This window comes from Ascaphus truei, chromosome 8 (assembly GCF_040206685.1).
Source record: "Ascaphus truei isolate aAscTru1 chromosome 8, aAscTru1.hap1, whole genome shotgun sequence".
In the NCBI taxonomy this organism is placed as follows: Eukaryota; Metazoa; Chordata; class Amphibia; order Anura; family Ascaphidae; genus Ascaphus; species Ascaphus truei.
Window position 1 is genome coordinate 4,100,665 of NC_134490.1, and position 14,175 is coordinate 4,114,839.

Consider the following 14,175-nt stretch of genomic DNA (forward strand, 5'->3'; position numbering starts at 1 on the left):
CCTCCGGCTCCTGGGGTTATTTGCACCTGTTCTGAATGTCTTGCTAGTTGTCGGGGACTGGGTTACCCTTCTGAACAGGAAGCAGAAAAGAACTGATTCAGCGCACCGCCAAACGGAGCCAGGATAAGAGGAGGCACAACAACCTTCCTACTCGTTTCGTGCTGCAAACTGCGTTGGAGGGTTTTTGTGCCTCCTTTTCATGCTACTTCAGTTCTTTTCTGCATCTTTGGACTTTACTGGCAGCGGATCACGCTGTGGCTTACATTTCACAAGTGGGTGTGGAGAAAAAGTAAGTAATTAATGCTCTGAGGTTGATATGGTCTTACTAAAGATTACTCATCAAACTCAAACTGGTTTAAGACCGTCCATTTAGTAGTGAGAATCCCGCTTGATTTTGATTTCTGTAGCACACTGGTTATAAACCTTCTCTTACCGTGCACCCCAAAACTGGAACAACCTACCGGAGACTCTCACATCCACCACCAGTTTAAGTTCTTTCAAAACTAAGGCTGTCTCACATTTTAATCTGGTCTGTAACTGTTACATACGCCTATAATATACATCTTCTCTAACTGTGCATGCAATGTATTGTATATAATGTATCCCCTGTTCATTTATGTAACTGTACTTGTAACCATGTATTATTTGTTTTACTCTGTGCCCAGGACATACTTGAAAACGAGAGGTAACTCTCAATGTATTACTTCCTGGTAAAACGTTTTATAAATAAATAAAATAAATAATTAAGAGGGTAAGACCCACTTTATACAACGATTGTTTATTCCACCCACATGGGGGGCACTATTTCAGCTTTTTTATATGAATAGCTTTTGAGCATATATTGTTTCTTAGGCGTACTTGAACACCCGCACACACACTTTGCTACCCTCCTGATCAAGTCTGGCATTGCAGTCAGACAGCAGGATAACAAGAAAAACAAACAAAGATGCCCAAAGCTACTTCCAATGTGACAAAAATACACAGTGCAATACCTATATATCTCTTGTAAAAGGGTCATTTAGTTTAACCCTTTGGCCAAAGTGTCTTAAGCCTGCTGACACTTACAAGGCATGACCGTTAGCAGGTCCTAACACTCACCTGGGTTAAAATTCTTATTTACCTGTATAATTACAGGAAGAATGATCGCATTGGATCTGTCATAACCTGGCAAAATGATACTAACCTGCCAACTTGGAAAGTGTTGCTGGGCAAGCTTAAACCTTGGGGGTGAGGTGCCACTACCCTCCCATAAGCAACTGAGACCAGCTGCACACAGTTAACAAGTACACAGATTCCCAACAAGCTCTGAGAAACCCCAACCATTACCACATAATATATATATATATATATATATATATATATATATATATATATATATATATATATATAAATATAGCTGTATGCTCATCTGCATGTCTTAGGCATGTCTGCAACCCCGCCTTTCCCCATTATCACCCAGCATACAGCACTTCCACTGCAGCAAGGGATTCTGGGAAATGACATGCAAATGAGCACACAGTGTCACTTTTTGCCTCAATAACCATTTTTAACATGGTTCCCTATAGGCTTAAGCTTGCTGCATGGTCACAGCTTTGAGCACAGCCAGGGTTAAGGTGCATACCCAGAAAACCACCCACAGACAGCTGTTTCGACCTTGATGGGTCTCATCAGTGTGGGGTTGATTTTACTGGGAATGCAAGAGAGGCTATGGGATAGGCTAAACCATAATACTGAGTTAAGTTATGGTGAGTAAAAAAAGTGACAAAAACCCTCCACAGGAAAGCAAATATGCAAATATAGCTGTATGCTCATCTGCATGTCTTAGGCAGGTCTGCAACCCCGCCTTTCCCCATTATCACCCAGCATACAGCACTTCCACTGCAGCATATATATATATATATGCATATAAGTGTCAAAAGGAGTGTTAATGGTCATGTCTTGTAAGTGGCTCGCAGGCTTAAAGCTGCAGTTCAGTCTTTTTTTTTTTTTTTTTTAATTTTTTTACTTCAATAGTTTCATGTGGGCAATCTCTAATTACCTAAAGAACTGTATAGCTGCCGGTCAATTCGTTCTCCGTCTATTGATCGGCAAAGTTTGGCAACATCTTTAAATATGGGGAATGTAAATCATTGCTATAGGGACAAGCATGCTTGTTAAAATAGAGTACAAGAAAATTGGTCTTTCAAAGTTGTTGTTTTTTAAAACAGAAAATGCTAAAAGTATTTTTTCTTACTACAGAACTGATTTATTAAAAAAACCACACACATGCAGGATATTGCCTGAACTGCAGCTTTAAGACACTTTGGCCATATATTATGTGGTAATGGTTGGGGTTTATCAGAGCTTGTTGGGAATCTGTGTAGTACTGTAGCAGGATAACAAGGTCAGAGTTCAGAGGTCAGAGTTCAGAGGTCAAAGTTCAGAGACCGTTTTCTTTTAGAAGGCAGCGGGATTCTTGCTATAAAATGACTGAAATAAGTGAAATTGTCCTATAAGATAGTGGTTGCTTTTCATTCTTTTGGCTTGGAGGTAGTAACAGGGACAGAGAAATGGCAAAGCGCCACACAGATCCCCCACTCATCAGTAACATTAATGTTTCAATCTGCCCATATGAATTTATTGTGTACTGTAGGTTGGTTTAGTTAGCAATGACACACCAAGCAGGCAGACATAATATATATATATATATTATATATATATACAGACACACAGTGTTCGACAAACCTATACATTTGCACGCCCCGGGCGAGTGGATTTAACATCGTGGCGAGCTCCTATTGGCCCAAGCAGCACACGTGTGGTACTAGGTGGCGAGTAGATTTTTTTTGTTCGGCGAGTAGATTTTTTGGTGATTTGTCGACCACTGTGTATATATATATATTAGACCGCCATACAAACCAGAGGTTTTCAACTCTATCCTCAAAGAACCGGAACCAATCCACAGTTTAGGAATAACTGATGATGACCCAGCAAACCCACCGGGCAATATTAAATTTACACATTAAAGCAGCAATTCTGCCATTTCCCTGCCATTGATTGTTTAACTGGGGATCTCCTGGTTCCAGAGATACAGACCAGTTAGCTTTGTTGAAGCAGGGGGATTTAAATGGCCGCCCAACAGGATGCCGCAAATGATGACGTTGCTGCATCCTATTGGCCAGCGGGACCGGCAAGACCTGAGCGGCCATTTTGTTTCACCTGGAGGGGCGGTGGCACCAGTAACTTCCCCATTATGTATCTCGAAATCTGGGGTATCCCCAGTGCTAAAAAAAAATGGCATAGTTCAGCTACAGTTTAGGTAAAACCCGGCCTGGCTGAGGTTCCGAGGAGAGACTGGAACCTGCCGGTACTGACCATTTCTAGTGGCATATCCAGTGGAGGAAGAGTGACGGAAATCCGTGGTACCACGATTTTTTTGTTATTCGGAAACACGAGAAACCGAGATATTTTCCTCCGTGTATGATGCAATGACTTATTGTTTCTAAATTTAGATAAATTGTCCAATTAAAAAATAGATGAACACCAAAAGGTGTTGGAATGGGCGTTATAATTATGTATCTCTAAGTAATTCAGTGTGAATTCTTCCAGCAAGATGATTAACTGTTTACATCCCAGTCATTACTTTCATTGTTATGCTACGCTGTTGTGTTTTGTTTTGTTATATGGTCCTAAAGGTGCAGTCCCACCGCAGCGTGTCCTTCCAGATCTTCGCCCTATCGCACAGCGAGGAGTCTGGCGTCTGGCGTCCCCTCTATAACTTGCTCCCTTCGCACTGATTTTAAAACCAATGTATTTTATTTAAATAAAACCCCACACATTTGAAGACATAAAGATGGCAGCTAAGTTAGTTGCATTATTAGACTTGAACGGGCCAGATCTACAGAGTTCCACGAAGGGACCTCACGTTACGCTAGTTAAGTCGTTACCTCAACGTGGGGATACTCCCATTCAGACCCGGAAAACTAGCAAAAACGTGCTGTTGGTGGTGTCGGTGGTGGTGGTGTTGGTGGTGAGAGTGGTGGTGGTGGGGTCAGTGGTGTTCGTAGTGGTGTCAGGGTGGTGATGGTGGGGTAAGTGGTGGTAGTGGTGTCAGTGGTGGTGCAGTCAGTGGTGGTGGTGAGGTTAGTGGTGGTGGTGGGGTCAGTGGTGTCCGTAGTGGTGTCAGTGGTGGTGAGGTCAGTGGTGGTGGTGGGGTCAGTGGTGTCCGTAGTGGTGTCATTGGTGGTAGTGGTGGTGGTGGGGTAAGTGGCGGTAGTGGTGTCATTGGCAGTGGTGGTGGTGGAGTCAGTAGTGGAGTCAGTGGTGGTGGTGTTAGTGTCGGTGGTGTCAGTGGTGGTGGTAGTGCGGTAAGTGGTGGTGTCAGTTGTGGTAGTGTCAGTGGTGGTGGTATCAGTGGTGGTGTTAGTGGTATCAGTGGTGGTGGTAGTGTGGTCAGTGGTGGTGTCCGTAGTGGTGTCAGTGGTTGTAGTGGTATCAGTGGTGGTGGTGTCAATGGTTGTAGTGGTGTCTGTGGTGGAGGTGTAAGTGGTGGTGGTGGTGCGGTCACTGGTGGTGTCTGTGGTGTTGGTGTCAGTGCTGGTGCGGTCAGTGCTGGGGGTTTGAGGTTCCTCCACTTTTATTAGGGTCTGGGTGGGAGTAATGCTAACACATACAGTACTTACACTACAGTAACAAGACATTAAGCCCATGCCAATTAGATATACAAAGACCGGTCCTTGCAGGTACAGTAATTAGCTTTGTTGGATACATTAACCTGCGTTAGGCCAGGCCACGTTATGAGCTCTGGCTGGGCGCATTTAGCCCAAACAGCCCTATCTAATAAAACCGCTTCTCATGAAGTCTGCCTGGAAACCAGCTCTAGTGAAGAAGAACAAGTTACAATAAAACAGAAGGAGTTACCACATGAGCACCCTACTGCGGGCTTCGGGGATTGGGAAACGAAAATATATAAAATAACAGCTGGGGGAAAAAAGCGTAAAAAATAAATGCGGTTAATCTGCTTTTAAAGAGCCGCATTATGAAGCTCCAGATCGGTCATATTTGGGGGAACTGCACCTTAACCCCAACTGGTTCTCCAATGTAGGATTTCTTCCCATTATTTTATTGGCACTTCTAGCACTGCACACGTCCCCACTGATCTCCCACAAGTCTCAAAGTACTGGTGCTTATCGGTGCTTCCGTAGTTTTATCCATGCTCCCCGGAGCTGGGTACCTAGAAGTCTAATCACTGTGTCACATACACCAAACGTCACATTTATATGCAATAGGGATTTGTATTGTTCTTTCATTCTAAGCGGAGTGGAACTTAATTGCCCGGTTTGCTCTGACTGGCTGAATGACAACCAATCACAACGAAGAGGGAGAGAGAGGTTCTTATCAATTTGTATATTATGTTCATGTCTTAGTTATTAGAACAAATGTATCAGCACTCCTATTGCATAAGTATATATATATATATATATATATATATATACATATATTATGTAGACACAATTATACACACACACACACCTTTACATATATATGTACACATATATATATAGATTATATATATGTATATAATTGCATATGATTCTATGTATCACAATGGGTAAATGTAAACATAGAACCCCATATATACCAATTTACACATACCTATACAGCCATATATTTGTATACACAAGTATAAATGCAATTACTGTTCCCACAAAATGCTTTTGTTTGACTTAAAAATGCCGCAACCCATTTGCTAAGAGATGGGGAAGTAGAAGCTTTTAGTGTGGAAGGAGCAGTACGGATACTGCCGAGTGCCACCCCGAGTGTCAGCTCTTCTGCCTAGGATTGCCAACAACAATGAGCTCAACATGCTTAAAGGCGCAGTTCCAGTTATTCAATGCAAAACATTATTTACTAATCGCCTTCATTTTCTTATTTGCAGCTTCATCACATGCTTTAGCATGAAACCGCCCAGTACCTTTCTATTAAGGAGAGCTGTTGATGTAAAAAGATTTATTTTTTACATCAGGAGGTGCGTCTAAAAATGAACATTTTCTACAAAATGCCCCGATGACTGGGACTTTGTAATCACTGCAGCATTCTCTCTTCAGCTGCGCTACGAGGTCAGATTTAGTCACCGACAAAAGCATTGTGCATTGTCGTTCATGTGTTTTCTGGTTCTATGCTTTGAAACCTATTAAACATATGTGATGAAACAGCTACAAGAAATATACATTGCTAAGTGGGACTGCACCTTTATGCCAAGTGCCCACCCTTCTCGCTATCACCCCATTAACAGCAGAACGCTGCGCATAGTGAAAATTCAGGGGTGGGCAACTTCAGTCCTCAAGGGCCACCAACAGGTCAGGTTTTCAGAATATCCCAGCTCCAACAGAGGTGGCTCAATCAGCGGCTCAGGTGAAGACTGATTGAGCCACCTGTGCTGAAGCAGGGACTGATTGAGCCACCTGTGCTGAAGCAGGGATATCCTTAAAACCTGACCTGTTGGTGGCTCAAGGACGGTAGTTGGCCGCCCCTGTGCTAATAGAAAAGGAAAAACTAAAAAAGGTGTTAAATAATGAGTGAGGAGGAGGAGGAGGAGAAACAGGTGATCGGAGATGTCTGCCTCACTACAGCTCAGCCTAAATTAAACAACGTCACTGCTGTGCTTGTGAAGGGTTAAAACCGCTGTACGTTCTCCACATTCCCGTTACGCAGGGGGACAGGGAGGAGGGGTGAGGAGGCATGCAGCACGACCCCAAATGACTTAAACACAGACACTAAGACTGGTCTCTGCTGAGGAAGGGACATTTGCAGCCCCTCCAGCAGAGATGGGGTTAAACAGGGGGGGTGGGGGGATGTGTTACAGAGAGGCTCACTACGGGGAAATCAGTGTTTACTCACAATACATAACTAGACGTTATTAAGAGAGGTTATCCAGAGGCAGCAAAAACAAAAAAGGAGGCGTAAGGAAGAAGAGATAAGACATATTGAATATATATCACTGTGTATGGATACGTAACCAGGACTATATACCATGTAACACCTCGGAAGCAAAGTTTCCGCAAAGCAGAACCGGCACCGATTTTTTTTGTAGGGAAAACTAAAATCCTATCTGGTGTTGTTTTTTTTTTTTTTGCACTACTTTATACCTCGGTTTTGCATCTGGGTTTAGTTCTGAATACCCTGCCCCCCGTTCCCAAATCGGTGGGCGTCAATGAAGTCATATTTCCCAGAAACACGGAGTTCCCACTGCAGCTGGAAAATAGGTGTTTGGGACCATGATAAAGGGGAAGGAAGTAGTGGGAACTGTGGTACTCCCTGCCACGCCCTCTACCTGTCCTTGAAGGTACTGCAGCTGGAGAGGGCTTACCACACCTGGTAGGCTTAGAATGTGTTTGTGGATAAGAGGGGCAGGTGCACGTGGCTTCTTATTACCATTCCTTTGTAGGCAAAGGACAATCAATGTACCATGATTTACAAAGAGAGGCTCAGCCAGCCTAGTATTATATTTCACTACCCTTTCTGTAGGTGACAGCTGCTACACCAGGACTGGCAGGACCCTGTCCGCCACAAGGAGAATGAGCTGAGCTCCCAGAAATACAAGGCTCAGTATTTTGATGGCTAACAAGTCGTGTACCTGGTAGTCTGGGGGGTGGCGGGGGGCAACTCCTGCCTCAAGGGCCACCAACAGGTCAGGTTTTCAGGATATGCCTGCTTCCGCACAGGTGGTTCAATCAGTGGCTCAGATTAAGCCACCTGTGCTGAAGCAGGGGTATCCTGAAAACCTGACCTGTTGGTGGCCCTTGAGGGCCGGAGTTGCCCACCCGTGTCCATTAGTCACTATACTGACCCTGCAGCTTCCATGCCACCTCAGGATAATGCTGCCACTCTCCTTCTGATTCAGTACTTGTTCCTACCACCCCTTCCAAGCCCGGGCTGCGGCCCTAATTTGACTATCCATTTCCTGGGACGCCCCCTGTCCTACGTATTCGCGTTTTGGTTCCGAGTGTCAGAGCGCGGTGAGGTTAGGCGCAGGACGAGCACACAGAGAGAATACTTACGTCGCTTGCAGGCACATTTTTTGATTCGCTTGGGGTCAGTGATGTCATCGTGACAGGCTTTGCAGTAAAAAAACGCCCTGTGGGAAAATGACACGGGGTAATGTCAGAGAGACCTTTGATACCGCACAAGCCTTCAGCGAAAGCATTGTCACGCTTCACTCGATCAGAGCGAGTCTCACTCACTGAAAGCCATATTCAATTATGTTAGGCATCAGTTTCCTCACAGGCTTCCGTGAATTTCAACCTTGGTATTAAAGCGCCAGACAAGCAACATCCTACCAGTGTGTTTTTTTTTTAAATAAATCAGTTCTGTACTATGAGAAAATACTTGTAGCCTTTACAAAAAAAACTCTGAAAGACATTTTTAATGTATTATAATGTAACAAGCATTTCTGTTTCTATAGCAACCATTTACAAAGTCACATCCCCTTCCTCTTCTGAAACAGACTCTGGCAAACCCATTTTTGAGCCCTGCCCTCTCTCTAGCGGGAACCAATCTAGTGACTGCCTGGTCATATGATCTTCCCCACAGAACTTTGCATCTTTGGTCCTCTGCTGCTGCTGCAGTAACAGCCATTTAGTGAACCCCCGAGCCGAATCTTCACCGATCGATCACAGGAGAACGGATCGATCGGAAACTTGGCTAATTACTTATTGTGTGGATTGTATTGGTGCCCATATTAAAGGGGGGGGGGGGGAATAAAAAATGCAGCGTGGACTGCGACTTTAAAGCAGCTACAGTAATACTACTGTACTTCAAACTTTTTTGTATTATTTGTAAAGGTAAAGCATGTGACAATGTATCATTCTACATTCTTACCCAATCGTTTGGTGGTTATAAATCTGTCAAAATCCTGACTGTGTGCCTAACATAATGGCTGCTTCAGTCAGTGTAATGCAGCAGCTACAATATAGCCTTATATTACTAAGGTAACATTATCTATTGTTACAGTTTACAGCTCAAACTGCTGGGAACATTGGCAACAAATTATCCCAAACAGGAAAGTGTTGCAAATACCTTGCACTGCTGGGGAGGTGGGATAAACCTGATATAAAAATCAAAGGAAGCTTTAAAACTCATTACAAATGGCATTAAGAGTTGGGGGGGGGAGGGGGGGAAACAGTCACTATTATTTAATACGACTGAACTGATGTTGGATTTTTTTTTTTAAACCATATAAGATTTCACATGTTTTGCGGCTTTACAGTGTTACATTTGCACTTGAGCCTCCCGAATCTGCCCCATTACAGACCTGCCGATGACCATGTGCCCAGGGGATAGGGCCAGGCGTACCCATCGCCAGTCCACAGTTTTAACCCACTCCATGCTGGAGAGGCCTGCAGTGCATGGCTGTGCAATGTGCTGCAGATCCCTCGGGTTAAAGAGATTTGGGAGGTTAAGAACGCGGAACTGGCCGGGATTCCCTTTAAATATAAGGGGTACGTTTACGGGTCGGTGCGAGCAATCTCGTGTTGGTAGAACTACACAGCGATTCTCTGCAGTCGGTGGGGGGGGGGGGAAATGTACATTCTGGAACGTGTCTGTCTTCTCTCCTTCCCTTGATATGAGAGACGGCGAACATGACAAAACCCTAAACTTGAATAACGTACAGTAGTATCCTGCGCATACCTTTTCACTTCTTTGGCGTCGCTTGCAATAAAAAAACCCAGGGTGCCTTCTTTTATCTTCACGTGGTTCCCCGGATTGATTAAAATCCTGGTGAGAAGCACAGCGAGAGTGAGAAGCGACTCACGAAGCCAATTCTACATTACACACCACAACTGTATTATTACCTAGAATGTCCCATTGATAGAAAGATGTGTACCGATTACCCCATCCACCCCTGAACCGCTGCCAACAATTTAGGAGCTGGGTTGTTTTTAAGCAGAGAGGACCCCATAGATAATCCATCATTTGCCTACCGGAGGGGTAGAGATTAGGGTTTTTATCTCTCTATGACATAAGCAGCGAGACTTGTTCATCCTCATTTCTTAATCAAAGGAACAGGACCACTTGGAATCCTTAAGATAAAAAATCTCCCTAACGTAATTAATGATGTAGTCTTTCCCCGTAAAACACTTTCTAGTGGCAACCTAGCTCCTGATTTGCTGCAAATTACAAACAACAACCAAAAACCCTTTGAGAATCTTGCCATTGGGCTGGCTCTTGGCAGGGAAGGGTTAATGGTACATTTAGATCGCAGCATCAATAAACAGAAAACCAGAGCAGCAGTGAGACTTGTGCGTGGGGTACCGATATAGACTGCACCTCAGACAGGGATATATCATACTGTATTGCAATAACGCCAGTATGGCTACAACTACTTTGACCAGTTACAGGGTTTTCAGTCTATGTCACTTCTGTCTCTAAACTGGGGTGTACGGGGATGATACAATATGTCCATTTTGTTACTAAACTGGTATATCCTTTATAGGCGGCCAAACTCAATGTGTCATTATTACAACCTGCGGACGTGGGGACAGGCTGACCAGACCAGAGATCCCATCAGTTCTTGGGTTACTATGACTATGCCACCTGGTGGCAGACTGAGTGCATCATCTCCTTTCTGTCCATCACTATGGCCACCTCTCCCTGTGGTGTAAGGGAATGTACAGTATTCATGTTCTTTGTCATTCTGAAGTGTAAGGGGCAAATGCAATGGACCATAGCCCACTCTTTTCTATGTTACACTATGTGATATATGAGGGGCAGACTCGCTCAACTGTCTCTTCCCTGTCTTTGTCACCCTGCTGGGGAGTGTTTTTGTCCCAAAATGTTACATGAAATCTTGAAGAGAAATATTTTCTGATATATATCCGATGTACTTTTGAGGTTGACCCCATAACAAGTCGCTGCTGCCATGTTTTCTACCCGCCGGTGAATGAACTTCTTCCAATGGGTAGCACAGAGTCGCTCCTTTGCCCCACATCTCAATACACGCTTTGGTGAAGGTCAGTGAAGCCACAGTTCCTGTGTCTTCTCTGCTAAAGACACTCAATGTCTCTCTAGCAGAGAAGGGAGGGGAACATCACTCTGACAAACTGAGCTTTTATCCCTTTTGCTGATGAAAGATCCCACAACGCATTGGTCTGAAATGAGTTGCAGGTGCATGCAATGGCAAAGGGAGGAATGGGACGCCTGCCTGTTACCAAAGGAAAATGGTACAGGACAGCTAGTCTGCAAGACTGAGTGCTAGTGTGTCATCAGCATAGGAAGCTAGGATAAGAGTGGAGCCCGATCAGCCACCATGATTTGAATGGTAGCAGAGAGGAGTAGTGTCCTCTCCTTGGGTGTATCTGCTTACGATGCTTAAAATAAGTATCTGTACACGCGGAGAAATGTGGTCTCTGCTGTCTCTGAGGTGCGTTAGCTCTCTGTAATGAAAGGGACAGTATCTGTGTGACATACTTGAAAACAAAAGGTAAGTCTCAATTTATTACTTCCTGGTAAAACATTTTTATAAATAAATACTCCATGGAACCTTTCTGTGTTACAAAATTACTCCGTGGGCAGATAACCAGACACAATCTAACACTGGGCTCCTTCTGTAATAACATTACATATCTGGAACTGACATATCTAAATGCTCAAACCGTTGGGCATACAACTCTCGGGCAATCCGGTTTGTATAGGTATCATACCATAAGGGAAACCAATTCTCAATTGGAAGGATAAGCCTTTCTGTCTCTGTTTTGATGATGCGTTGTGTCCTGTTCATAGCTCCAGGCTACACAAGGCTCTGCCTGTGTCACATCTACTTGAAGATGAGATCCCAGCGGGTGATAAATAGGCCTTCTCATTCCTTGACATTTGAGAGGCCTCTCAGGCCAGGGTGGGGAACCAGCTATTTAAATCACAGCTGATCATTGAGCCTAAAGTTAATTGGGCCTGCCAATTTCTCACTGCCGCAAGGTAATCCTGCACCCTCCCCAGCATGCTCATCATAGGGGTAATTTACAAAGGTCTACCCCTGTCTGAACAAATGCACAGGCTGAATGTACATGCCATGCTGTTACCAAGGGCAATTCTGTCCAAGGTAAAGCTGGTTCCATGGAAACTGTTTTGTGTTGGGACAGAACTTCTCAGACCCTTTTGGTAGGAGCCTAACAATGGGGCCTAACAAGCTATGCACCTCCCTAAAAAAAATTCAGCTGGTGGACTGACATTAAGTGCCACCTCGTTATGGGTTCTGCCAAGATACAGTAAGGTAATTAACACCTGGAATATCCAGTTACATCTGATAATTCCACAATCGCTTATTCATAGTTTTAAAAAACCTCTGTATCTTGGGTTCTATACTGTATCTTAGGTTCTATACTGTATCTTAGGTTCTATACTGTACCTTAGGTTCTATACTGTATCTTGGGTTCTATACTGTATCTTGGGTTCTATACTGTATCTTGGGTTCTATACTGTATCTTAGTTTCTATACGGTATCTCGGGTTCTATACTGTATCTAGGGTTCTATACTGTATCTTGGGTTCTATACTGTATCTTAGGTTCTTTACTGTATCTTGGGTTCTATACTGTATCTTGGGTTCTATACTGTATCTTGGGTTCTATACTGTATCTTGGGTTCTATACTGTATCTTGGGTTCTATACTGTAACTTGGGTTCTATACTGTATCTTGGGTTCTATACTATATCTTGGGTTCTATACTATATCTTGGGTTCTAGGGTTCTATACTGTATCTTGGGTTCTATACTATATCTTGGGTTCTATACTATATCTTGGGTTCTATACTGTATCTTAGGTTCTATACTGTATCTTGGGTACTATACTGTATCTTGGGTACTATACTGTATCTTGGGTTCTATACTGTATCTTGGGTTCTATACTGTATCTTAGTTTCTATACGGTATCTCGGGTTCTATACTGTATCTAGGGTTCTATACTGTATCTTGGGTTCTATACTGTATCTTGGGTTCTATACTGTATCTTGGGTTCTATACTTTATCTTATATTATATACTGTATCTTGGGTTCTATACTGTATCTTAGGTTCTATACTGTATCTTATGTTATATACTGTATCTTAGGTTCTATACTGTATCTTGGGTTCTATACTGTATCTTGGGTTCTATACTGTATCTTGGGTTCTATACTGTATCTTATATTATATACTGTATCTTGGGTTCTATACTGTATCTTAGGTTCTATACTGTATCTTATGTTATATACTGTATCTTAGGTTCTATACTGTATCTTGGGTTCTATACTGTATCTTGGGTTCTATACTGTATCTTGGGTTCTATACTGTATCTTGGGTTCTATACTGTATCTTGATGGAGTTCCATTGAGTTGAGTAACTTGCGTCACCAGGAGATGAAAGACCCTAAATCGATGTGCTCCTCTTTGATTCGGTTCATATGTGAAAGTTTACTGAAAGTGGCACGTTCATTACCAATAAACTTGTTAAAACACAAATTTGACAAAATAATTCTGTCCTTATGTGTAGGAGACACAAGACAGGCACCTACAAGACACTCTTTATGAAGATGCCCTTGGAGAGCCCTTGGCGAACACACATTTTAAATCACTGCATAAAATATTCTGTTTTAGTCGTTTGAACTGTGAACCAATAAATACTTTGCATGTTTCAATCTCAAGCATTGTCTGGGCCAGTGTTAATTTTTGAAATACTACAGGGCATTGGCAGGGGCTCTTGAATATGATGCTAAATTGCCTGATTGAAGTAAAGTTGTAGTAATGTGTTACATGCCAGATTGTGTCTGTTTTTCCCACGGATAAAACTCTGCTATACTGAACCCATCTCTTCCTTTCTTTGCCCCTCTGGTCTCTTATACATGTGTTGCCCTGTCACTGGTGTACCATACTTCTGCCCATGAGCTAAGCTCTTCTCATTTGAAACTCAGCGGTGCGGGTGAAGGAAGGAGATGGGGGGATGGACCGATCTCGTTGTAATCTCATGCAAGCAGAGAGAACTGGCAAAATGCAAAATAAAATGCTGATGTTGTGATTTAGGTGTTCTGTACCAATGTCCCCATGCAGTAAAGGCAGGCGGATAATATTGTGTCCAATCAGCAGCATAATGCTATACCCAATGTGCTTGCAACCCGTACATAATGCACACAGCAGTGATAGGGTTAATTCAGGGAACCCTCAGTCCATGCC

The 14,175-nt window shown here is 43.3% G+C and overlaps 1 protein-coding gene across 10 annotated transcripts in view; it reads right to left on the reverse strand.

The window, feature by feature from the left end:
* The window catches only part of KCNMA1 (potassium calcium-activated channel subfamily M alpha 1), a 397,276-nt gene that overhangs the window by 100,741 nt on the left and 282,360 nt on the right, over positions 1-14,175 (reverse strand). For 9 of the 10 annotated variants that reach the window (XM_075610355.1, XM_075610354.1, XM_075610347.1 and 6 more), the window contains exons 17-18: positions 9,670-9,756; positions 8,040-8,116 (exon numbers count right to left, since the gene is read on the reverse strand). In XM_075610355.1, the coding sequence (XP_075466470.1) occupies positions 8,040-8,116; positions 9,670-9,756 (164 nt within the window). Of the gene's footprint in view, positions 1-6,879; positions 6,889-8,039; positions 8,117-9,669; positions 9,757-14,175 lie in introns of all 10 variants that reach the window. The other variant, XM_075610357.1, reaches the window with a different exon arrangement.